General features: G+C 38.1%; 3 protein-coding genes across 6 annotated transcripts in view; 1 reads left to right on the top strand and 2 right to left on the bottom strand.

Moving 5' to 3' along the window:
* The window catches only part of LOC111861497 (sedoheptulokinase), a 28,838-nt gene extending 9,848 nt beyond the window's left edge, over positions 1-18,990 (bottom strand). Inside the window, exons 1-5 of one of the 3 annotated variants that reach the window (XM_023846137.2) lie at positions 18,931-18,990; positions 15,160-15,414; positions 10,822-11,081; positions 5,754-6,019; positions 2,372-2,506 (exon numbers count right to left, since the gene is read on the bottom strand). In XM_023846137.2, coding sequence (XP_023701905.1) covers positions 2,372-2,506; positions 5,754-6,019; positions 10,822-11,081; positions 15,160-15,390 — 892 coding nt within the window. In that variant the 5' untranslated portion in view covers positions 15,391-15,414; positions 18,931-18,990. The other 2 variants (XM_023846145.1, XM_023846153.2) reach the window with 2 other exon arrangements.
* A 128-nt stretch (positions 18,991-19,118) lies between these two features.
* On the top strand, positions 19,119-25,530 carry LOC111861515 (THO complex subunit 4). The gene is made up of 5 exons (XM_023846165.2): positions 19,119-19,343; positions 20,760-20,918; positions 22,289-22,436; positions 22,961-23,086; positions 24,868-25,530. Exons 1-5 carry the CDS (start codon positions 19,140-19,142, stop codon positions 24,972-24,974), a joined length of 744 nt encoding a protein of 247 aa, XP_023701933.1. The 5' UTR covers positions 19,119-19,139; the 3' UTR covers positions 24,975-25,530.
* The window catches only part of LOC111861486 (testis-expressed protein 10 homolog), a 32,161-nt gene continuing 30,314 nt past the window's right edge, over positions 23,941-25,787 (bottom strand). For both annotated transcript variants that reach the window (XR_002842246.2, XR_002842249.2), the window contains exon 13: positions 23,941-24,332. The gene's annotated coding sequence lies outside the window, so the exon portion shown is untranslated. The remainder of the gene's footprint in view (positions 24,333-25,787) is intronic.

Here is a 25,787-nt window from a genome sequence, read left to right as displayed (position 1 = left end):
AAGCAGAAGTAAGGGTTCTCTTGGTAACCCCTTCCTATGCTTTTTCGATCATCTTACATTTCATTTCTACGGTTATTTTTATTCTCTTATGGCTGTCTTTTGAGGCTTTTTCTTCGGGGACATCTTTGCAAGGGTTATTAAACTTTGCACAAAAAGAAATCACAAATAATATGTCTGAACACAAGTTTGAAAAACGTGTGATCATAAGCAACAATAAGATGCTAACGGAACGAGTGCTAAACACAGACAGATGTAGCAAGCGCACGATCCTGGACTTCCTCTCTCGTCACTCGTTATGTGAAACGTCACTTGTTAAGCAAGACAATTTTACAATTTGTTCTGCTCGTTATGCGAATTACTCGTTATGAGAGGTGCTCGTTAAGCGAGGTTCCACTGTATATAAAAAAATGGTGCAAAGACACTGCACTTACATTCTGATATATGATTAAGCCTGACTATATTACCTTGGAAACAAAATTGATTGTTGTTTGGTAGACCACTGCTGGTCAATAATTAACCACTCAGTGCGGTTTGACGTGTATGTTTCGTCAAGGGATTTAAATCGTTCGCGGGGGTTCGACATCTATGTTTCGTCCAACTGCACACCTATGTTAAAACGCCCATAATAAGTGATGGTAGTCAGAGACCAAGTTTCACACCCATACAGAACCACAGGCAAAATTGTGGTTTTGCATATTCTAATTTTTATGTTTTTGGACAGCAGATGAGAAGACAAAAGGTTCTGGACTGAATGGTAGCAAGCATTACCCGAATTCGATCTCCTCTTAATTTCCTCCTGAATCAGGTTTACATTTGTTATCATCATTCCCAAAATCGGGACTGTGCCAGATTTCCAAAACATCTCTTACCTATCTTTATGCCCTGCATTTTGGTGACGAGATAAAAACATATACTTAGTTTTTCTCTGTGTTTACTTCTAGGCCAACCTCCTTACTAGCGTTAATTAAAGTTTGCGTGTTTTTCTTTATGGTATCTATATAATACCCAGTAGATTTCACATCATCAGCACAGAAGCACAGTTGATGTGTCCAATTTAATTTCAGTCCCATCTGGTTTTCCTGGACATTCCTAATGGCATATTCTAAAGCAAAGTTGAAAAGCAGTAGTGATAACACATCTCCACCATGTGCTTACCGTGGCAGCAGTGGACAGGAACCACAGTATCATTTGATGATGTTGACATATCAGCATTACACACCTATGTTGTTGTTGATCTATGGCAGTCTTTTTCTGAGTGGCGTCTATTATTGTCTGAGTGTGTTTTGTGTGCCATTATGAGAATGTCGGACCTTGAATTAAATTTCTTGTTAAACTTGGCAAGAGTAGAAACGAGATCAGAGAGATGTTAGTGCAAATTTATGGGGATAATGCTATGAAGAAAACAGCAGTTTACAAGTGGGTGACGCATTTTCTGAGAGAAGAGAAAGTGCCACTGATGAAGAGAGTTCACAATGGCCAGCAACAAGAAGAACTGAAGAAAACATTCCAGAAGCTTGCTTAACTGTGTGTGAAAATCATCAGCCGACTGTCAGCATAGCAGAGCAAGCAAACATCAACAAAGAAACAGTTAGGAAAATCTTAACTGAAGATCCTGACATGAGGAAGGTGTGTGCAAAAATGGTCCCAAAGGACCTGCTCACATGGCACTGCCTCTGAGGGAGTTTGTAGCTAGTAAACAAGTAACTGTGCTGGAACACCCCACCCCTTTCCATTCACCGGATCTAGGCGCCATTGACTTTTTATTGAGGCATTTTGATGACACTGATTACATCAGGAGTAATACACTGGCAACTCTGAAAGCCATTCCATAAAACCAGTTCAAAAATTGTTTTGTAGGGTGGACTGGGCTCTGGCATCAGTGCATAGCTTCCCAAGGGTACTACTTTCAAGGCAACCACAGTGATATAGCAAAGAGGTATGTAGCACTTTTACCACAATGAGTTCGCGAACTTTATTGTCAGACAACATAGAAGAATTTTTAATCACAAAACAGAACTTCCCTCATCTGATACCAAATAGACAATCTAACTAAAATCCTTATCAATTAGATAATTCACATTTGGCTACAAATTAGAACAGACTGAAATTTCGTCTGATGTTGATCTGGTGGACCCCAGACAAACATTATCCCTTAAAGTGACATAAAGAACTCTTCACCTTCAAATACGTTGCCCCTAAGATAAGCAGAACTAATTCTGCACATGTCAGTGCAGTAGTCATAAGCCCAAATAATGGGTAAAGAACAGCCAATTTTACATAATTTTTTAAATACTATATACTGCACCATATCTGAAATTAAATTTTGAACAAGATATCTATAGAAAAAGCAGACCCAACTGCACAGTCATACCTGGATTTTTGATAGGTTCAAAGAATGGAGGCATAACAAATGCAAGTTGTGCTGAAGTTGAAAGGTTCAGAACAGCATCATCTGCCTTCTGCATTGTGGCTAACACTGAACACTGCAGATCTCCCAATGCTGCCCCTGTGGGTAAAAGTCAGTCCTTTGACATCTGTATCTATTGCCACCCTAACAAGAATAAGAAACAGATTTAATACTAACACCTTCACTATTAAATGTTTCATGCCAGAATGCCAGCAAATTGTTAAGTCAAAAGCACTTTACATAATGTGGTCTGAATTTCTATTTTATATATTAATTACAACAGTGTTTTGAAGAGTAACTCTGCCAGACAGATAGCAGAAATAAGAAACAACAGATGGCAAATTACAAACAGAAATGACAATGTACTAGTAACCAAAAAGTTCTGGGAAGAACTTACGAGTCTTACTGCCCTTAAAACACTTCAGTCTACTTAGTCAGGCTAGCAAGAAGTACAGAATTAATAATTATATGCTCCCCTTCTCTGTGCAATTTCCATTACTACTTATTCCCATTACAGTAATTTGTCACACATAGCCTGCTAGTGAAGAGCACATAATGGTGAAAGAAGAAAATATCTCCCAACACTGGCACAATCAAAGAGTGTCAGGTAGTGAAAGAAGGAACTTCATTCATGTGTGAATAAAGACCCTTTAAGATAATCAGTCAAATGAAAGATTTAAACAAATATACTAATTGCATATTATGAATTATATCATATATTATGCCAACTATCATTTGATATTTGTTTACATACATCTTTTTACTTTGTCTTTTGTTTTGTTTGTACATTTCTTTATTTACACATTCACAACAGTTCCTCTTTCATTGTTAAATTCTCTGCTAGAAGCAGTGTTGGGAGATTAGTTCATCCTTTAACCATGGTATATTGTTTGCCAGCCAGTAGTTTCAATATCTTACCTGGAGGAAGACCATATATTATTTTTATCCTACCTTCCTCATTTTGAAAAAAACAGAAGGAGTCTTACATGGTCACCTTGCTGTCTGTGTGTCTGTGCCCATCCTCTAACATCCTAGGCAATGGCTTCTTAAACATATTCCTGTAGTAATGAATACATAGTGTGTCCAGATTCTGTTAGGACTGTGTTCATTAAAAATACAAGACATGAATTATTTTCAAAATTTTACTCTTTTTATTCAAAATAGTCTCCTTCTGAATCAATACATAGCTTAAATCGACTGAAAAAGTTTTTGAAAACAGTCACTGTACTCCTTTTGTGGAATTGCTTTTAAAACTGCGGTACATTCCCTCTGGATGTCCTGGATGGTGTCGTGACGCTCTCCTTTCATCGCCAACTTAACTTTTGGGAACAACCAGAAATCTGCTGGAGCCAAATCTGGCGAATACAGAGGATGATCAAGGGCTATGATCCCTTTTCTGGACACATAATCACGCACTATCTACGATTTGTGGGGTGGGGCATTGTCGTGGAGGAGCAACCAGGAACCTTGCTCTAGATAATCAGGTTGAATTCGAAGAATTCTCGCCCACAAACGATTGAGGACTCCGAGATAATAATTAGAATTCACTGTTTGACCTTCTGGCAGAAATGCCTTGTGAATGATTCCTTTGGAATTGAAGAAAACGGTTAGCAGTGTCTTTACTAGACTCTTTTTGCATGCACACTTTCTTGGTTTTGGCTTCTTTGGGCTCAACCTCGCTGCACTCTGCCACTTTGTGAGAGGCTCATATTGAAAACACAATGTCTCGTCACTAGTAACAATCGATTTTGTAAATTTTGTATCACTTTGGGCCGAACGTATCATGTCTTTGCAGTGTTCCACTCTGGCATGTTTTTCATCGCCTGACAGCATGTGTGGTACAAACCGTGCACAGACCTTCCATTTGCCCAAATCCTCGGTCAAAATTTGATGCACAGTACTTTTTGGTATTCCCATAAGCTCCTTGATGAGTCTTACAGAAACACATCTGTCTGATGCAAGGATTTCAGTCACTTTCTTCACATTTTCTTCAGTGCGACTTGTTCTCGGCTTTGATGCACATCGAGCATCTTCAATGTCCTCCCTGCCATCAAAAAATACAGCATACCATTGAAAAATGTCCGAGCGACTCAAACAATCACTATCATACACACTTTTCATCATTTCATATGCTTCTCCAGCTGTTCTGCCTAACTTCAAACAAAATTTGATGTTGCCTCTCTGTTCAACCGTCATTTTCCAATGAGCATCAGAAGAGTACTGTTAAATTCAAGGTCAGAACACATGATGCAGCAATGCTTGCGCTCTGAAATTACAGACAGCCACAGCTGAAACTTCAATAATCTTAATGCCACAACTCACCAACAGATGGCATTGCAGGGCAAAATTTTAAAAAATGAGTGCTAACGAATCCTGGACACACTGTGTACACAGACAACAATAAAGGAACTGTTGGACGCAGTGTTTTCTATGTGGTCTGTCATATCAAATACTAAACATGTAGTGAAAGAAAAGTAGGCAATCAGTTCTTCCCAGAACTTCTTGCTATACTCTAGAATGTAGAGAAATTTGTGGCAAGATGTAAAGAGAATGCATGAAAACAAGATTCCTAAAATGACAGTGCAGGAGAAAAGTGATAATGGAAGAATTAGATGTGGATGGAAATATCGATTTTATTTCAGAACCTCAGAACAGGCTTCAACGATTGAGATACATGTGAACAGCAGGAACAGCTCCATGTATTCTTTATCTCAGTACCAAAAGGACAGGAATGGTCAGCTTCTAGCTTCGGCCACTTTACGTACACCTGGGAAATAGTCTTCAATCAGAATCAAACTCTGGTCAACAAGCCCATATTCAGTTTCTACACTAATTGAATTACCCCAGTTAATGTTACTTTTGATATTCCTAACCCCTTAAATACATCATTTGATCTGGCTCATTCTTTCGGTATGTGGCATGTCGCCTGGAATTCCGCATGTCTTCGAGGCATTCTATTTACATCCATTCATTTAAAATGCCCACAGCAATGTAATCATTTCATTTCTATCTCTTTTAAGCTCTAAGCTCCCATCAGCTTTTTGTTTTACCCCATTACATTTTTTACAAATTTCACATCCCTCACTTGCGTTTTACTTCTACCACTATGCCTAGTGGAAAGAAGACATTATCCAGTCACAATAGTGAATCTGATGCTTCCAGATATGCTTTGACACACAAATATAGTGCTGCTGCTACTACTAATATAATGCCATTATTATTACTGTTCTTACAGCTATTTTAGTACTACAGCCAATGCCAAAACTGAATGCTGCTGCTGCTACAATTACTACCACCACCAACACTATTAATAATACTGCCACTACTATGATAATGTTCACATTACCCACTGGAGTTCCTCTAGGGATTCCATACCACGGATGATCCAGAGTTCCAGCTATTGCACCTGATTTCACAACATGTGGTAAGAAATGTGTTGGAAAGTCTGCCTCTTGCAGAACCTCAGAATTCCACTCTGCCACACAGGTGTTAAAGTAACCCCACCCTGCTGCATTCTGAATCGACATGACGGGATGGTCCAAGTTACAGAGCATTGCCACAGCAAAGTCCTGCACTGTTCCAGCTCTATTATAGTGTTTCAGTTTGTTGGGTCTGTAGTACAGAAATATGGGTTAAATAAGGAACTACCAAACTGTATTACTAGTTATCAGTTTTTCCCACTAGTTCACCAGGCCAAGTTCATTTTCTCTATTTTATAAATCCCTGAATCATCTAAATACTTAATTTAATGTTAATAAAATAAACATTAGTTTTTAAAGAATTACACATTTAATTCTACCCATACAGATCAAACTGAATAAAATCCATCTACCAATATAATGACAACAATAACTAAAGATCAAGAAAGAGTCAACTTCAGAATCATCATTTTCATTTACATAACTCAGTCAATGAACAATGTCCAACATGATTGTAATTAATTAAAAACTGTCACAAAATTTCAGAGAATCGTTACAATTCTTATACGGAAAAAATTCAACCTTCCACCTCCTGTATTCTTCCAAGTCAAGAAATCTTTCAAACGGTGACTGACAACAGAAAACATGTAGGACTTGAGACACATAAAGAAACATAGTTATATTGATGGTAATAACATTGCCACTGTTATGGACCAAACTGTTCTGACAAATATATATAAAGCTCAAATAGCGATGTCTTGTTTTAAAACATTTAACAGCAACAGAAAAATATAAGAAATACATATCATAAAACAGCGGTTCTCAATCTGCCCTAATTTGTAGACTGGTAAAACAACAATGGATTTCTTAAGGACAGTAGGCTCTCTTATTGTCCATATATATAATTATTACAAGCACACCTACATATATTTATTTACAATATAATACTAAATGCCTTTATGTGGCATTAAAACTAAAATTTCATAAGCCACACTGATCATCAAACAAACAAAACAAAAACAAACTCTTTGGTTTTAGTCCGCAAGCAACCGATACCAACCGAGTGACCGCTGCTTGTTGGCGAAGTTAGTGCCAACTTTAGTGGATAGAGGGTGTCACGTGGTCAGCACAATGAAGCCACAAGGCTGTTAATTTTGGTTTTCTACACTGGAGCTGCTATCCTTACAAGGCTGAGTGGACCCCATTCCAGACCCACTACTTCTCAGAAAATCTGGTAGAGCCAGGAATTGAACCTGGACCTCTGCATCTGCAGCCAGGAACTCTGACCACTAGACCACTGAGGCCATTGTGGTCCACACCGATCATCAGCAATTAGTAACTGTGAAAGAAGACATGTGAAATAAGATGTTGTCAAGTCAGTATACAGTGGAATGCAATGTACCCACAGCTGTCTCACATAGTGAGACTCCTGCACAAAGATGTAGTACTGGTTCCCAAAGGAAACAAAGAACAAAAAGAAGCAATAGTGTTTAGAATAACAACTTTCCAAACTGTGGTAAAACATACATAAGCTGCTGACCAGTATTAGTGGACTGGTGACAAATTAAGCTGTAGGACTACTGGCTGAGACACACAACTTTAGAGAGAAACTGAGATTTAAGAGTAAGAAATCCATATTTAAATTACATAAAACACTGAATAAACTATTGTTGAAATATGATAGAAAGACAAGGACATGGAATCATAGAGACAAAGCTGCAAAAGAAGACAAAATATGTGATAAGCTTTAGATCAATAATATAATTTAAAACACACTAGGAATAAATGAAAAGTTCATGTAGACAGAATGGGTGAAGACAAGTAGTTGAACATAATTATAAATCTATAAGGCAAGGAGTAAGAGTAAGACCAATAAGATGCTAGAAAGAAGATTCTGAAACCTGTACAGACTTCAGCTGCATAAGCCATCAATACAATAAGCAAAGAAATACAAGTACTGGCATGGAACACAATATTGCATGCTTCTCTAAATTCTGACAACAGGATAACTAATTGCTAACTCAAAGACGACTGATACTTACATTTTCATTCATTAATGGTGAAAGTAATCAAGACTCAAGATCCAAAAGATCCTCTAAAATATAAGTTAAGTAGCATCTGTTTTAAGACCAATGGTGTAGCTATTTACATCAAAAGCAAGAGAGTACATGGTCTTCCTCAAGCAGTTCATAGCTATTCACATAGTTAAGAAATTCCCTGCATTCATGATGTCCAGATATTCTGACGTTCACAACAAATCACCACTGGATCTTACCATAAACCACAGCAGCCTCCGTAGTCTAGGGGTAACGTTCCCACCTCGTGACTCAAGGTACACGGGTTCAAACCCGGCAGAGGTCGTGGAATTTTTAAGGGCGGAAAAATTCAGGGAACAAGTCCTCCGGGAGGGACTTTAAGCCATGGGTCCCGTGTTGTAGCTTTACGGCACATAAAAGAACCTCATGTCTCAAGGAGGCTTCTGAGCCAAATTTATAAGGACATTTCCCGCCCAACAATAGTCTCTAACGCCTCTGGTAGATGGGGGAAGCATCTAGATACCGCTGAGCCAGTAGAGGCCGAACTCGCTGGCTGAGTCGGGACTGATGGCATGCACCAATACAGGTAGGCTATAGAGACTGGTAGAATATCACAGGGGGAAGTACAACAGACCACTGGTCGCGGTGCATGGGGAAACCCACCCCCTCCAATAATAATAATAATAATAATAATAATAATAATAATAATAATAATAATAATAAATAATAATACCCTAAACCACCATCCTATCTACACAGCTTCTTTCTTTAAGACCCACTTCAGAATTATACTCCCACCTGTGCCTAGGTCTCCATTACAGTCACTTCCATGAGGTATTCCTAACAATAATTTACAGCCATTTCTTCATTGCCCCATGAGTTGCCATCTGAGTTTGATTTATTCATGCCAAAAATATTAGGTTGATATAAAACTTTTTAAGAATTTACAGTGACTGATGAAATCTTGGGAGACCAGTCAAGTCAACTAACATGGCTGGTCACCCACGAATATTTCATCAATATCTGTTGACACTTTTCAATATGTACTTTTGCTCATTCTCCTATTACCTCGTTTCTGTTACAAATAGTCTTGCTGGCACTTGCAGACAATTGACATCGAACTGTACCCTAGCTTGTGGGTTTGGCATGGTCCTAACAACCAATAAATGTAAATGACTAGGATGAGCAAGCCTTGACTATTTATGTTAAACAAGAAGTTTGGGTAGAAATAATCGCCTACTGATGGGACTGATTTGTGAGGTACACCGTTGAGAGGGCCTCAGATGGCATGACATGCATACCAAGTTTCATGAAGATTGGTTTAGCCATTTAGGTAATATTAAGGTTATTTATTACCTAGACAATTTGAAAGGTTGTAATGCTGGTACTACTACTGAAAGGGATTCATTAAGTATGCTGTTGAGATGATTTCAGGTGACAAGATATACATACAAAGTCTCATGACAGGCATTTAAGTAATATTAAGGGTATTACCTCAATAATTCGAGATGCTACAGTGTTGGTATTTGTGATGAGAGGTATTTATGATGTGCACCACTGACATGGCCACAGGTGGCATGATATATGTACCAAGTTTCATGATAACTGGTACACGCATTCAAGCAATATTAAGGTTGTCTCAGAAATATGAAAGGCTGCAATGTTGGTATTACTGATGGAAGGAATTTATGAAGTGCACCATTGAGATGGCTGCATGTGGCATGACAATATTACCAAGTTTCATGAACACATTCGAGCAATATTAAGGTTTTGCCTCAGAAATTTGAGAGGCTATATTGTTGGTATTAGTGAAGGAAAGAAATTATGAAGTGCCCCGTTGAAAAGAGCTCAGGTGGCATGATATACGTACCAAGTTCCATGGTGATCACTTCAGGCATTTAAGTAACATTACAGCTATAATCAGAATAATTTAAGAGGCTTTAATGTTTGTATTAGAGATCAAAAAGATGTAGGAAGTATGCCACTGAGATGGCTTCATGTGGCTTGACATAATATACCAAGTTTCATGCAGACTGGCACAGGTGTTGAAGGAATTTTAAGGTTTTGCTGAAGAAATTTGAAAGCCTGTAATATTGGTACTATTGATGGGTTTAATGAGGTGTGCCACTAAAATGGCCTCAGGTGGCATGATATATGAAAGTTTGTAAAGCTGGTATTATTATGGGTAGGGATTAGTCAAGTGTGCTGTTGAAATTGGGTCAAGTGCCATGATATACGTACCAAGTTCCATGACAATTGGTTCTGGCATTTAAGTAACACCACGGTTATTACCGCCACAATTTGAGAGGCTGTAATGTAACGACTACTGACCAAAGAGACTTACGGAGTATGGCGCTGAGATGGCTTCACATGGTATAATATATTTACCGAGTTTCATTAAGACTGATGCAGGCATTCAAGCAATATTAAGGTTCTGCCTCAGAAATCTGAGAGGCTGTAATGTTGTTATCACTGATGGAACAGATTTATGAATTATGCCGTTGAGATTGGGTTAGGTGCCATGATGTACATACCAAGTTTCATAAAGAATGGCTCAGACATTCAAAAGTTAATATGGGTGGACAGACACACATGGACAGGAAGGCAATCTCATAAGCCTACTTCTATTTTTTTTTCAAAATAAGGAAAGTAGGCAAACAATAAGCATCAGAAGATTTATGTAGGAAATATAACAGGTAGACATGGATTGTGACTGGTCAGGAATACAGCAAACAGCCACAAATTCTGGTTGCTCAGAACTATCCAAACATAACAGTGGTGTATGGTGAATTTCAAATGGTCACACACTGAAGTCAACATCATAACTAATGTTGCTGATGTGGCATTAACAAGTGGGGATCCATCTAAACACTAATCAAGTCTCATAAAAGGGCTGGGAGAGCATCAAGGAAGAAACTAACTGGGAGCAAGCCTTATCAGTGATAATGGTGTACCTCACCTGTTCTTCATAATCCAGAAGAGAGTTGCACATCCATAACCTGAATATGTTGGGAGATGACAATGGGGCACAGGGAGTGTATCAAGGAATGATCGCTCACAGCGTGTGTCCTGCCAAGTATATAAAGCTGATACATTTTCTTTGGGAATCTCAAACCTACAGCCCATGTAAGATTCAATGCAGTCCCAAGCTTTCTTATCTTCCTTGTTAGACCACAACATAACACCATGCATCTGGCCACAAATACCAATCTTCCCCACCTAAGAAACAATGAAACAACACCTTCTAAATTAACCATACAGTCCCCACAAGTTTATTTCTGTTAATCTGCTTCACTTCCAATTTCATTAGCAGAGTTTACAGCATAAAAGTTGAAAGACATTTAAAATATATAAACACACAATGCATGAAAGCCACCACACAAATGATGTGAACAAAAGAACTGCAACACCAAACAAGCTTTATTTGAAACATATATAAGTTTGAATAAAATAAAGAATTTTGAATAATTAAGCATTTGATTAGCATGGTATATTTAAAAAAAAATCCAAGAAATTTGTGTGGAGAGGCTTGGGAAAACCAAGAAAAACTTCAATGAGGACAGCCAGTAACTCAGCAAAATTGATAACCCACTGTACACAAGTCTAATTGGTTGCTAACACACTAAACTGCTCATTTCAGTTACTCTGTATAACAGATGTTATAACATGAGCATACAGAACATTGTGGTCAAATGGGTGGAACACCTGCTTCATATTCAGGAGTCTTGGGTTCAAACCTCAGTCCAGAGACTGGCTATCCAGACTAGGTGGTTTCATGGTTTTTTGCAGTCCCTCCTCCAGGTAAATACTGGAAAAATTCCTCAAATCTGGCAGTAATCACTTCCTTTCACATGGTTTCAAATGCATTATTCACTAACTGCCCTATCATTCTACGCTCATACATAGTCTGGGCTACTGACACAATCATTAAATAAACCATAAGGAACAAATACAGTATATGAACATACAGCCATGCTGGTAATATGTACAGGGAAGGAGTAACAATGTAAAATGAAGTTCTGAGTAAGATATTCCAGAAAATTACCCACCCTTTCTTACCCATGCATAGATGACCATGGGACTAGGATAATTAACGACTGTATGATTATACGCTCAACTCTCAATTATCCGGGGGTGGATAAACCAGTTTGCGGCTTACCCGGGGCTTTTTTGAGGCTTATATGTTTTTTAATATTCATTCACTTTTGTTTCACATGGTGAGTTGTAACATTATTTTCGCACTAGTGTGAACTGAGCTCTGCATTTTTTGGTCCCGTTATGCTAACACAGTGTTCTAGGGTAGGGGTGAAAAATGCAAGGATTTGTGGAAAGTTTCAAGGACAGATACACCACCCCAGTTAGTCTCTTTGTATCGATCTTCAAGTGCGTTAACAAAATGTCAGGGTGTAAAAGGAAGCATGTTGTGTTAAGTATTCAACATAAACTCATGTGAGCTGGGCTTCAAAATTTTAAGCAGTGATGAAATCGTAAGTTCGGTGGGGGTGCAGCCAGAAGAGCAGGAAGAAAGTGAGAATGAGGAAGAGATGGACAGTGCTGCTAGTAAGAAAATATCACATGGTGCTGCTCTTAATCATTTGGAATCCTTACTGGACTATCTTGAGAGTGAAGAGAACAGTTTATTAAGTGACAAGCTAATATTACTTAGGCTTCGTACGGATATCCGTAAAAAGGAAAATGCCACAAAAAAGCAAACGACAATATTAATTTTTTTTTAAGTGTTAAGTGTAAATATTCGTAAAAAGTGTTGGATGTTGTTGAACACTGTGACTGAAATAACTAATTCATACTTCAGTGTAATGTAAAAAAGTATTAAATAGGCCATGAAATGACATAAAAATGAGGCTGAATAAATTTAAATACAGGTAGGCCTATAGTATTATGAAGGTACAGTATTACAATACTACTTTTAATAAAATTTGTCTTAACCGGGTTTTTGATTAATTGTGATTTCCATCCCCACCATTATCCCGGATAATCGAGAGTTGAGCATATAAGTATCTTCTTGGGGGTTAAGGGCACCCAGTGCGTAAGGCTGACAACCTTACCGCCATATGTGAGCTGACTGTCTAGAAAATGTTGGAGCCACGATGTCTCACAACCTTCTGAAACTTCATGGCTTGTTACAGGGATAGCTCTATCTTTTTTTTATGAGTACATGAGTAGCATGTTTATATGGTAGTTGAGTGCCAAATAATATCAAATGCACAATTTGAAGAAAATTTTGTGTGCACTGAGTGTTGCATTCTGGAGCTTCATTTTTGACTTGTGAAAGTTTTTCAACAGTAACTGGATGCCTGATTTTTTTAACTGTTCAGAAGTGAGACAACATTGTAAAAATATTCAAAGTTCATTTAAACATACAACATTAAACAATGAGTTTACATCAACAAATTGCTCATTTCATAATCATTAAAGATACTTCTCAAGACATGCTTCAATTGCTGAGTGTCATCATCATCATCATCATCATCATCATCATCAGTAATCTGTCAGATGACAGGTCCACAGTCTCTTCCAAAATAATTCCTCCACTTAATGCAATCTAGAGCTTTCTCCTTCAAATGGCAGTACCCTCTTCTGTCCCCAAGGTCATCCAGCATCTTCTTACATCTTCTTGTCATGTCTATCCACCCCCCTCTATCTTTCCTTCAATAACTTCTTTTAGAAGGCAGTTTCTGCGTAAAACATGACCAATCCAATTAGCCTTCCGTTTTCTTATTTCGTGTAGGATATTCCTCTGCTCACTGACTCTAATTAACACTTCTTCATTTCTCACATAATTGGTCCAACTGATCTTCTCCAACACCACATTTTGAAACTTTCAAGATGTTTCTGATCTACTGCCTCAAGTGTCCATGTTTCAGCCCCATACAGAGCTATGCTCCAAATGCAGCATTTCACTAGTTTCTTCCTCAAATTTAAGTCCAATTTGCTAGTAAAAAGATATTATTGTATCATTGTATTGTCTTACTGTATCGTTGTATTGGATTATAGTGTTTTGACTTGTCCTATGTCATGTATAATGATCCATGGATGTGAAGTGAATAAATAAATTCTTCTTGCTAAATGCAGCTTCAATTCAGAAGAATGAAAATCTTTTTCAATTACTGCAATTACTGAGGTTATGGGGACCAAACTTCCAGCTTATCATTTGGCAGCTTCTTCTCTATTTCTCCTTCTTTACTTGTTTTCAAGAAACCATCACATGCATATGGAGATAGGCTACATAAATAGATGTTCCTATGAATGAAACCACACACATATATGGGTTCTGAAACAAAATTGTGGCAACACTGCTACAGTTGGGCAGAACTGTGAAAGGGCAGCAGTTCACTGGTAGCAACAATGGCTGTGACTGATTAATACTGCATCAGTACTCCTGCATATCAAGGTCTGCCATATCAGACATTTCCATGGTGGATGTCCGCATTTTGCAATGGCTACATGAGGGCAAGGTACAGAAAGGTTATCACATGACTGTACCTTGCCATGAGCTTTATGCTATTTGGGCTTACTATACAGGTTGACACCATTCCTACTTGGTCAGCTAATGGTACTATTGGGACTGGAACAACATCACAGAGTGAAGGCTGATAATCTATTTGCAGCGTCTACCTTATATATCTCTCAGAATTAATGCATCTGCATAAAAATAGGGCCCAAAATCATCCTCATGCTCACAGCATACCAAACATTAACATTAACATTTTAGTTTCCTGTATTTCACTCAGTACTCTGTTAATTATGTCATCATCCGTAACCAATATTCACTGCATGACCAGGACTTTATTTACAAAATCTTCTACACCATTCATTTAATGAATCAAGACTTACACAGAATGACTGAATTCAGGATCTTTTCTAATAATATTCACAGAAATTCGCTATGTCCTACTCTTTCTTGGTACCATAAATTCAATAATTTTATGACCTGGCTTCACATTTTACATGCCCCTGCTGTACCACATCAAGTAAAAGCAGACAAATGCATAAATACATCATAAAGTGTCTTGGGAGAAACTGTTTAATTTGGCAACTATAATTGTGGACTAGCAATCTGATACAGAGCAAAGATGCTGATGCTTAGTATTGAATTACTCCAGAAGTGACAAAAGAAAAATACAGAACCATTCTTGAATTCTGACAGACAAACAGATGCATTGTAACCTGCAAAAAACATCATACCAAGATGCAAACAGCTCATTTATGATTATGTTTCATAACATTTCACATTATTTTAATGAAAGTGAATTAGAAATAGATACAGATCCCTCACCTGTTTTAACTGATCTTTTGGCAATCTAGAGACACAACTGTTGAGAGCTGATACAATCTTAGGAACATCCTGCTTATTTCCCTCAGAGCCCAAATCACTTGGGACATTAGCCTGTGTATCTTTAGTCTGTTTTGATATGACTTGTTTGCTGCTTGGATCCATAAGGCAAACTTTCACTGATGTTGTACCAATATCAATACCCAAAATCAGATTTCCTTCACTAGCAGCCATGGCAAAACAGGCGTTTCCTGTAACCTAAAAAAAAAATCCTATGAAATTGTGTATGCAAATTTCATGTTAAGTGAGATCCTTCATCACAGCATGGAATGAGAGGTAGCTATAAATATGTAGAAATGAGCAGCTGCAGTCAATCAGATGTGGTTAACAACCCCTCACCATAAAAAAAGCACATCATAAAAGATCACAAAGGACGGTTTAGCATGGGACAAATTAGAAATGCATACAAAATTTTGGTCTCGAAAATCTGAATAGAAGAGACTACTTGGGAGACCTATGTAAAGGCTGAAGGTTAATACATCTTGGAAATAAAGAATGTGAAGATGTGGAATACATTTGATTGATACAGGATAGCAAAGATCAACTTTTGAAAACATGATATGAACCCTTCTGTACCATGGAGATTTAAGATATAAACAAAATATTAAATAAGAATTCTTCATTTTAAAACAATCATGTACCAGAGACCTTGTGATTCACTAAAGATCTACCATTACACAAATATTATGTCAAACACAGTTCACTGTCTCAGGTATGTTTAACATATACATTGTTTTGGAAACTGGATCCAGTGATCAAAACATTCTTTACAGTGGTCACAAATGAATAAGATCCTTTCCCTCAATGCCTCTGATGATGCAACCACTTCCCACTTTATGTATACCAACTATACAAAAGCAATGAGTAATGAATAATGTCCAATGTCCCATAATACTTAAATACCAAAATCTTGGTTAGTGATTAGTATTTCTGCTTTATATTCAGAAGCTCTGGATTCAAACCCTGATCCAGGAACAGGTTGTTCTGACTGAGATCCCCCCTCCCCCAGACAAATACTGGGTTATTACCACAACATCTCACATCATTTCCAGTTCACATTTCATGAACACCTTGTCATCTGCTATCTGATATATGTGCCAGGCCTGCTGGCTGTCTTATTGCTCTCTCCTACACATCTGCTGTTCTAGGTCATTAAACTCTAATACTATCAATAGTGCTGGTACCAATTAGGCACATGGGGAAAGCAGTTTAATTCTTAGTTCATTATGTTGGGCTTCAGTTTTGATGTAAATTTCAATCAATCGCTATTGCACAGTGGCATTTTTTTTATTGCTAGTGGGGTGGGACTAAGTCCCTTGTACTGTGGCCACTTCTGGTCTATTATACCAGCCCCAGATGATAGGTGAGGGTGATTGTGGAGCAATTTGTGGAATGAAGATTGGCAGGGGAAACCAAAGTACTCAGAGAAAACCTGCCCCAGTGCCACTTTGTCCACCACAAATCCCACTTGACCGGACGCAGGAACAAACCCGGGCTGCTGCGGTGGGAAGCCAGCGACTAACCACTTGAGCCATGGCGTGGCCTCACTGAAGAGTGGCATTGTTCATATTGCAGTTCTTCAGTGTGTTGCTGGATTTGAACACACAGTCAACTTTGAACTTAAGAAAATTCTTATTCTTGAAGGTTTCCATTTACTTGTAAGTAATAACTACAAGGCATCTCCAAAAAATTTCCACACTTCAACATTTTCAAAGAAAATGGAAAGAGCAGGAGGGGCGGTGGTGTTCTGCAGGGTGCCATGTGACTAGTCAGCAAGGCATGCCTGTTGACCTCACAGTGAGTGCATCACTTGCTACGAAGCAGTGAACATGACAGTGGAACTTCAAAACTGCATGGAGAAGTAACAAACTGTGATACATTTTTTGTGGGCAGAAGGTGTGCCAGGTGTACTCAGTATGAAGCAAATACTCTCTCTCATAGAGTTGTTTATGAGTAGACTGAAGTATGTAAAAATGGCCGTATGAGCATGACTGGTACAGTCATTCAACCACAGCTACAACTGCACAGAATGAAGAAAGAGCTATGGAACTAATTCTTCAAACCAGAAGAGTGATGGTTGATGAAACCGCAAATTGACTGAATATCAGAAATGGGTCTCCCTATTCTGTGGTGCATGATAACCTTCAGTTCCATAAAGTGTGTGCCAGGTGGGGACCCAAGGATCTGATGGCTGAGCATAACCGCATGTGCTTAGACATTTGTTCCTGCCACTTGGCTCATTATCACAAAGAAAGTGACAATGGGTCATCAGAGGAGGTGGAACCTGGGTTCACCACAATCCACCAGAAACCAAGTGGAAGAGCACACAATGGAAGCATCCGTCATCTCCTGTTGCAAAGAAATTCAAGATGCATCCATCAGCAGGCAAGTTGATGTTGACCTTCTTCTGGGATTCTCATGAGCCCGGTCTTGAGACCTACCTGGAATGTGGAACAATTGTCACAAGTGCAACTTATTATGACATGCTTCAGAGAGGGCTGAAGCTGCAGTCTGCTCTAAAAGAAGAGGGAGACTGTCCAAGAGCCTCCTGTTATTGCATGACGATGCCTGTCTGCATACTGTGGCCGCAGATCGGAAACTCTCAGGAAATTGAAGTGGGAAGTCATGGGACATTCAGGCTCACAGTAATTAAAAAACAGAAGGAAATCAACCAAATCATGGCTCACATAAATGTTAGATTTTTGGAAGCATGGAAAATTGTTGAAAAATATTCAAAACCCTAGCAGCTGAATCCTAGATTCTCTTCAAGCACTGAAGGCTTCTGGCGGTATGCTGAACCTAATATGAGAAACTTCCTTCCTATTAAAATGCCCAGAAGACAAAAGGAGGGGGATAACAAAGAGACACGTGAAAGCAATATAGCCCCAAGCCAGCTGATCAGATGGGACCTGCAAAGAAGGCAATGGAAGATGACCACAAATAACAGCAGGGCTCAAATATCTTAACAAAGTCCAAGCAATGAAGAGAAGAGGAACAGTCCAAACGACCAGAAAGTGTTAGAGAAATCTTTAGATGAGTTGAAGTCTATTCAGGAGGACGAAGTCGACGTACTGGTAACAATAAACTTAATGATAAACTCGAGGGATGCAAAAGCAATGTAAGACACCTATGGAAAGCCGTCAAGCTTCACGAACAACATTACAATAAAATTCAAGGGAATCAACCAATTAAGATTGTTCCATGGGATTGTAGAAGGCTAGGAGGCTATGACAGAATAGGTTATTTATAAGAATGTGCTATGGAGGGTCGGACGGACACTTTTCAGGTCACTTTTTGTATATACATTTCTTTCTTCAAGTAAAAAAACAGTAAGAACCTGAAGATTCGGCCTAGAGTCGCCGGACAGGGTAGACATGTGCACAGGGGCTGGAGATGCTTCACTCTTAAGATTCGTTACTAGGAAACTTTTAGCGAAAACTATGGAGATCAATACCCATTGTTCACATCAGTTTCCAAGCAACAGTGAAAAAAATACTGAGAAGACAGTGTGATGTTTCAATATAATCGGATTTCATCTTAAATATCAGCGAATTAAGAAGTATTTAAATATTTACAAAATATCTCATTTTGTAATAATGGCAATAACAGCTGAACTTTCAACTAGTTCTACCTGTGATTAATTGTATATTTTGACGTAAATACGAAACAAACAGTTTTTAACACAGCAAAACTATTCAAAACTTGAAAACTTACAATACTACCTCCTCAATTCCTGTGCGTTCCGCCACGACGATTGTCTTTGTTTAATTCCCGGCATTCTCTGTTGGACGGGAAGCGGGACTACCGCCATTTGTTGGAATATAGTGGTGTGGAAGGGTATAGTGAAGGACTGTATGGATTTATGTTTTGAGGAGTATTTGATTCTGTATTAACTATTATCCGTGCTAGCAGTTCATTTTATAATGGTTGACAAAATTGAAATGAGCCTTGATGATATAATAAAGTCATCAAAACAGGCTCGAGGACCGGCAGGTCGTAGAGGAAGAGGTGGACAAAGAGGCTCAAGTTTATCACGCAGAGGCAGCAGAGGTGGCCTTCGAGGAAGTTTGGGAGCTGCACGGAATCCTCGTAGGGGCAGTATTTCACGTTCTGCACCCTACTCCAGGGTAAGTTTTGAGAAATTTGACCTGTAAGTACTAACATGAGAGCTGCATGTTTACATCAGATTTTGTGCTTGTAATAGGTTATGTAAGGTTCAGTTGTATTATTTACAGTTGGTATATTTGTTTAATTTTTATAAATAATCGCTGTAATGAACTGAAGTATGCTGGCATATATAATGTAGTACCCAAAACCTCCAGTGACAATTGCCTACTGTGTTCAGAATCCTTATTATATACTTCAAACTCGATATTCTGTTGGCAAAACTTTTTTCGTTATCTTCATTCCCCTTCAGTTACTGACCGACCTTTTGAGTGTGTATACGTTTCGTGTTGTATTATGGTGATAAGTTGTACTGCAATTAAGTGGTAACAATTTTTTTAGAAAACCAGATTTTGCAGTCTTTTTGTGCATGGTGAAGTAAGTAGGTTAATGTAAATTTTAAAGGGTAGTGCTTGTTAAATAACACATTAGGTACGAAAAAAGTCATATATTTAGGTTTTGGAGCCCAGAAAATTTAGCAACAATCATCTTTTCATCTTGGGCATGTAGCATGCATGGGAGAGGAGTGCATGCAGATTTTTTGTTAGCAAAACATGAAGGAAGGAGACTCCTAGGAAGACCTAGATGAGAGGATAATACATAAATGGATCATAGAAGAGTAGGATGCAGGGGATATGGACTGGATTAATTAGGTTCAGGATTGACACTGGTCGGCTTTTGTGGACATAATAAACCTCCAGGTTTTATAAAATATTGTGAATCTCTTGAGTGGCTGAGCCTGTAGCCAGTTGCTGTCCCAGCTCTATTATTGGTAAATTACTGTTGATCTGAACATGACAATGACATCAGTTTATTAACCATCAGTTCAGTTACAGGAATAGATAGCCTCTGAATTATGTTAAATATAAGTGCTTTTATCCCTCGTAGCTAGCTGAATCATAATTATAAAATGTTGATAGTCTCTTAAGGTAGGCCATGGCNGGACCACACCAAAAATTTGATTTGCTTCATTCTAGTCCGTCATACTAACAATATCATGAAATGTTAAATTGTTTCATCTAGTGTGACTAGTGTAGATTTTTCTTATTTCAGTTATTAATGCCCTTACGTGTTTCAGTCTTCAGAGACCCTCATCAGAGGGACACCTTTACATCAATACAGTTAGAAGCCACTATTACATGTTCTAAAAGTTAAAATGTATACATACAATATTAATAATATACACTTGGGTATAAAATCTAAAGTCTTTACACTAGACGGAACTGTTTAACTTTTCATGATATTATTAGTGTGACGGACCAGAATGAAACAAATCAAATTATGTTACATAATTTGTGCATTTTAAAAACCATGACCAACTAAACATTACCTATCATTAGCACAATAAAGCCAAAAGAACATAAATTAATATGTTATAGGGTGACATCAACAGCAAGTGGCAGCATGATATGTTTGATGGGTCTGGAACAAAGAAAATGGGACGGATTGGTGGATTTGGTATTGGAGGTTCTCCTGGTGGACCTGCAAAGCTTCTTGTGTCGAACCTGGATTTTGGAGTTTCCGACTCTGACATTCAGGTGTGCCTTCTGCTATAATCTTTACTGATAAAAACCAGAGGAACATGATTACTAACTAGAGTTTACAAACATTATTTTAAAAGCATTTGTGTTATGTCTCAAGAGGATTTGTGTGTTTCCATAGGCCCTTCAGACAAATTCTGGATATAATGTTTTAAAAGAGATCATGAAAGTACTCATATTTTAGCACTGGTATGAAGTATTTAACCTTTCCAGTCATTGTGTTTGGAAAAATTTCTGCAGCCAGGTCGTCAAGGGATTTTAAATGCCCACAGAGCCACTAAGCAAGCTGTTTTGCTCAAAAAGTTGGTACAACAAGGGCATAAAGTGAAAAAGTAAAATGTGCACTTACCAGCCCATGCAAGAAGACAAATTCTCTACCTTGTAGTGATGTATGACAATCAAGTGTGGAGAGAGGTTTTAGTGTTTTACTGGCTAAAATTGTCTGCTGTTCTCTAGTATAAAAGATATGCATATTCCTTTCTTCTTATAACAGTCACACAACAAAATGCTGATAAACTATAGGACCCACACTAAAACTTTTTGAAGTTCTTGAGAGAGTGATATCTTTCAAAACATTCCCAAGGACACATGGCCGGTTGATTTTTGCACTTCTTACAATAGAAGTTCCGAAAATTTATGTCTCTCATACCTGTTTGTCTCTATAATAATGTTATTCGAAAGCTTGTCATTGAAAAATAAACTAAAATAATCCATGGGCTCTGCATCTGGTAGAAGGTTAAAAGTATGGTCCTGAATTTTTAGTAAATATGTATGCCTTCGGTTTTTGTCCCCCATCATCACGTCTTCGCACCCTTCCACATGTATAACACTTGTTTCTCTATTGCTGGATTCTTCACTCGCAGTTTCTTCTACATTTTCCAAATCCATCTGATCATCAAGAGTCTATATCGAGTTCTTCATTTAACAAAGCAATAACTGACTCTTCGTTCTCAACGCACACAGCATTATATTTCAGTTTTTTCGTGCCAGGAGGCACACGTATATGAGAACACAAAGCCATGTTACTAACACTGATGTGCAGTAGTATATTAATGGCATTTGTTCCTCAGGTAGTTCAAATTATAACTTCCAGATGGCAGGGGAATGCAGACTAAACATTCATGATTGCAGTGGTATAGTATACAGGGGCAAGTAGTGACATATGGCCATCTTATCATCAGAGAAACACAAAAGAAACTTAGCAATCATATATCGACATTGGTCTGTGGAAGAACATACTCAGTGTCTTTTATATATAGACTTATGACAGGAAAGGGCTAAAGTGTAGTCTTCAATGGTAAGGCATAATGGAGGAATTAAACTCCCATTTTAGATGTAGCACCTGAAGTAAATATATATTTTTACAGGAATTATTTGCAGAATTTGGACCACTGAAGTCTGCTGCTGTTCATTATGACAGATCAGGTCGGTCGTTGGGATCAGCAGATGTTATATTTGAGAGGAAGTCTGATGCCATTAAGGCAATGAAACAGTACAATGGAGTGCCTCTGGATGGTATGTATATTCCTAGAAAAGAAATGTTTTTTTTATTGCTAGTGGGGTTGGACTAAGTCCCTTGTACTGCAGCCACTTCTGGCCTATTGTACCAGCCCCAGATGATAGGTGAGGGTGATTGTGGAACAATTGGTGGAATGAAGATTGGCAGGGGAACCCGAAGTACTTGGATAAAACCTGCCCCAGCGCCACTTTGTCCACCACAAATCCCACTTGACCAGACCTGGAATCGAACCCGGCCTGCCGCGGTGGGAAGCCAGCGACTGTGTCAGTCCACAGAAGAGGAAACACTGTAGCAGACCATAGCATTGCAACTACCGTGACATTAAACTTAGTAGAATGATATTCATTGTTGAGTCAGAGTGAACACAGCTGAAATTGATTAACAGACCACACCTACTTTTGAATTCTTCCTAACATGTCATCATTTAATTTTTATTTTTGTTGTTATATGACCAGTGCAGTTTATGAAACCCTATTAAATGAAATAGGAACCTAACCAAAACTCTTTTGGCTCTTTACAGGTCGAGCTATGAACATCCAAATGGCCACATCAGAAATACCTTCAGTTCTGAGAGGAGGTAGAGTTGGATCTAGTGGTTATTCACAAGGTCGAAATGAATCGAGAGTAGGGGGTGGCAGAGGAAGAGGTGAATATTTCTTCACATGAAATATGCTCAGTTCTTTGCACTGATTTTTTTCAACTTTATTTATAAAAGCAAAATAACTGTGGTACTACAAGAATATGCCTGTACAAATTATATTTTTCTTCACAAGTTTAATAATGTGTTTATGTTGCACACTGTTCAAAACATGAGGGTAAGTCATACAAACAGGTATAGAACTTACACAAATAAAGAGTACTGATTTGAAAAATGCTTTTATTTCTCAACCTAATCTCCCTGTATATACACCTGTCCCATCGTATAAAAAGCCCCTGAAAACCAGCAGCATAAAATTCTTGGGCTGTTGTCAGAACCAGGCATGTTCACATGGCCTACCTCATAATGCATGACAGATTAAGTTTTCACAAAGTCTGTGCACAATGGGTGCCTCTCATGCTGACCCCACAACACAATATGCTAGCCCAAATTATCACAGGTGATGAGTTGGGTTCACCATTACCAGCCCAAGACAAAGCGTGCATCAATGCAGTGAAAACATCCTGCGTCACCTGCCCAAAAAAGTTTAAGGTAACACCATCCTCCAGGAAAGTGATGCTCACAGTCTTCTGGGATCATGAAGGCATACTGCTCACCACATTCCAGCCTTAAGGACAAACTGTAAATGCCAACTGCTACTGTAACATCCTCAGAAAACTTTGTAAGGCCATTCAGCGGAAGCATGCAACCTGTCATGCATTATGAGGTAGGCCATGCCGTGTGAACACACCTGGTTCTGACAGCAACCCAAAGAATTTTATGCTGCTGGTTTCCAGGGACTTGTGAAACGATGGGACAAGTGCCTCAATGTACAGGGAGATTATGTTGAGAATTAAAAGCATATTTCAAATCAGTACTCTGATTTGTTTAAGTTCTATATCCATTTGTAACTTACTTATTGACTTACCTACGTAATATTTAAGTGTTCAGAATTACTCTTGAAAGTCCAATATATAATGGGAACCAAATGTTATACAGTAGAAGCAAACCTGTTTCATATTTCATCTCCCAGGTCTACATCTTTATCTGGAAACTGCCTATTCTGTCTGAGGATTTGTGTAGTTCTTCTCATGGTACAGTACTTTAAAATGGACTGTACTTACTGTCTGGTCCCTCCCAGTTCACTGCTTTTAATAGTCTTTAAATGCTCCATGCCTATGCAGCTGTTAAGGCACTTTCAAGCCAAGGAATATGTCATATAAATGTTTGATCTGTGCACTGGCCATAGATTTTCCTGTTGACAAAATATGTTTCTTTTAGAAACAGGAACTCCTTTCACTCGTGTCATTTCCAGTAATAGGTGTCTTGAGAAGTTTGGGATACCCATGAAACTAGTTAAGCTGACTTAAATGTGTTTAAACAAAACGTATTGTAAAGTCTGTATAGGTAAACAGTTGTCTGATAAATTTGCTATCCAGAATGGTCTAAGACAAGGAGATAAGTCCATTTCAACTTTGCTTTACAATATGCCATTAGGAAGGTCCAGGAAAACCAGGTGGGACTAAAATTAAACTGGAAACATCAGCTGTTGGTCTATGCCTATTTGAGATATAATTTATGACCATATATAAGTACATAAAAGTTCAGCCCGTTTTCTCCAGGAGAGTATTTTTTTTCTTCAGTTTTTCCCAAATCATATCTAATTCTTCAACTAATGGTTATGTGTATTAATCACTAGACTGATATTAAATGTATTTATATGGGGAATAATGTGCTGTACAAAGATAAAAATTTCCTGCACTTTAAAACAAGCTTTTTTTCCTCTCAAGGTATGCGCCGAGGAGGAAGAGGTAGTTCTAGAGGCCAATCAAGAACTGTTCCGACTGCTGAAGAACTGGATGCAGAACTTGATGCATATGTTAACAAAATTAAGTAAATTAAGTTTTATTAATGTGACTATAAAAGAACTACTAATCTTCAGAGATGGAATTTGTGAGAATTACATTGTGTTTTAAAATCATGTGTTGTGTGAGTGCAAGGATGGAAGTGTGATCATGTATCTTTAAGAGACTGCCTCAGTTCAGAAAAGTCAGATTTGTTGCTCTGTTTTATATCAGAACTTGTCATAAAATATGTCATTTTCTCCAAGTCAGTCAATTCTAAATAGCTCTTGAGTTTGTAAAAGAAGATAATTCTATAGTCACTAATAAATACTTGTATTTTGTGCAGTATGTTGATTTTGCACATTTTGTGCAATTTATGATTTGCACACTGAATGTTTTACACAAGGTATTGTATTATGATGAACAGATGTCCTGGATTTTAAGTTTTGTGTTCAGGATATCTGGTTTAATATTAAATTGTCTACTAGATTTTAATTCTGCATATAATTTTTAAATTTGCTGTGATTGCCAACATCCAAAAACACATAAGTCACACTCAAAGAATCAGTTGCACTGTGCAATAGAACAGGAATAAAGAAGTTCTGTACACAGAGTCGTTCCTTATTCTGCAAACTAAATTAGTATGAGGGTTCTTCAAAAAGTTTCTGCATGTTCATGTTTACGAAGAAAATGGAGAGCTGGAGGGGTGGTGGTAGAGGGCATTGTAGGGTGCCATGTGACTAGTCAGCAAGGCATGCCTGTTGACCTCACAGTTAGTGTATCACTTGCTATGAAGCAGTGAACATGACAGTGAAACTTCAAAACTGCATGAAGGAGACGTAACAATCTGTGATACATTTTTGGGG

Source organism: Cryptotermes secundus, unplaced genomic scaffold (assembly GCF_002891405.2).
Source record: "Cryptotermes secundus unplaced genomic scaffold, Csec_1.0 scaffold126, whole genome shotgun sequence".
NCBI lineage: Eukaryota > Metazoa > Arthropoda > Insecta > Blattodea > Kalotermitidae > Cryptotermes > Cryptotermes secundus.
Note: the sequence above shows the minus strand (reverse complement) of the source record. Positions and strands in the feature narration are given on the sequence as shown.

Excerpts from the sequence above, each read along its gene's own strand:
- LOC111861515 (XM_023846165.2), top strand. The coding sequence starts at position 19,140 with ATGGTTGACAAAATTGAAATGAGCCTTGATGATATAATAAAGTCATCA. Across the intron at positions 22,437-22,960 it reads CAATGGAGTGCCTCTGGATG|GTCGAGCTATGAACATCCAA; the intron begins GTATGTATATTC and ends GGCTCTTTACAG. Across the intron at positions 23,087-24,867 it reads AGGGGGTGGCAGAGGAAGAG|GTATGCGCCGAGGAGGAAGA; the intron begins GTGAATATTTCT and ends TTTCCTCTCAAG.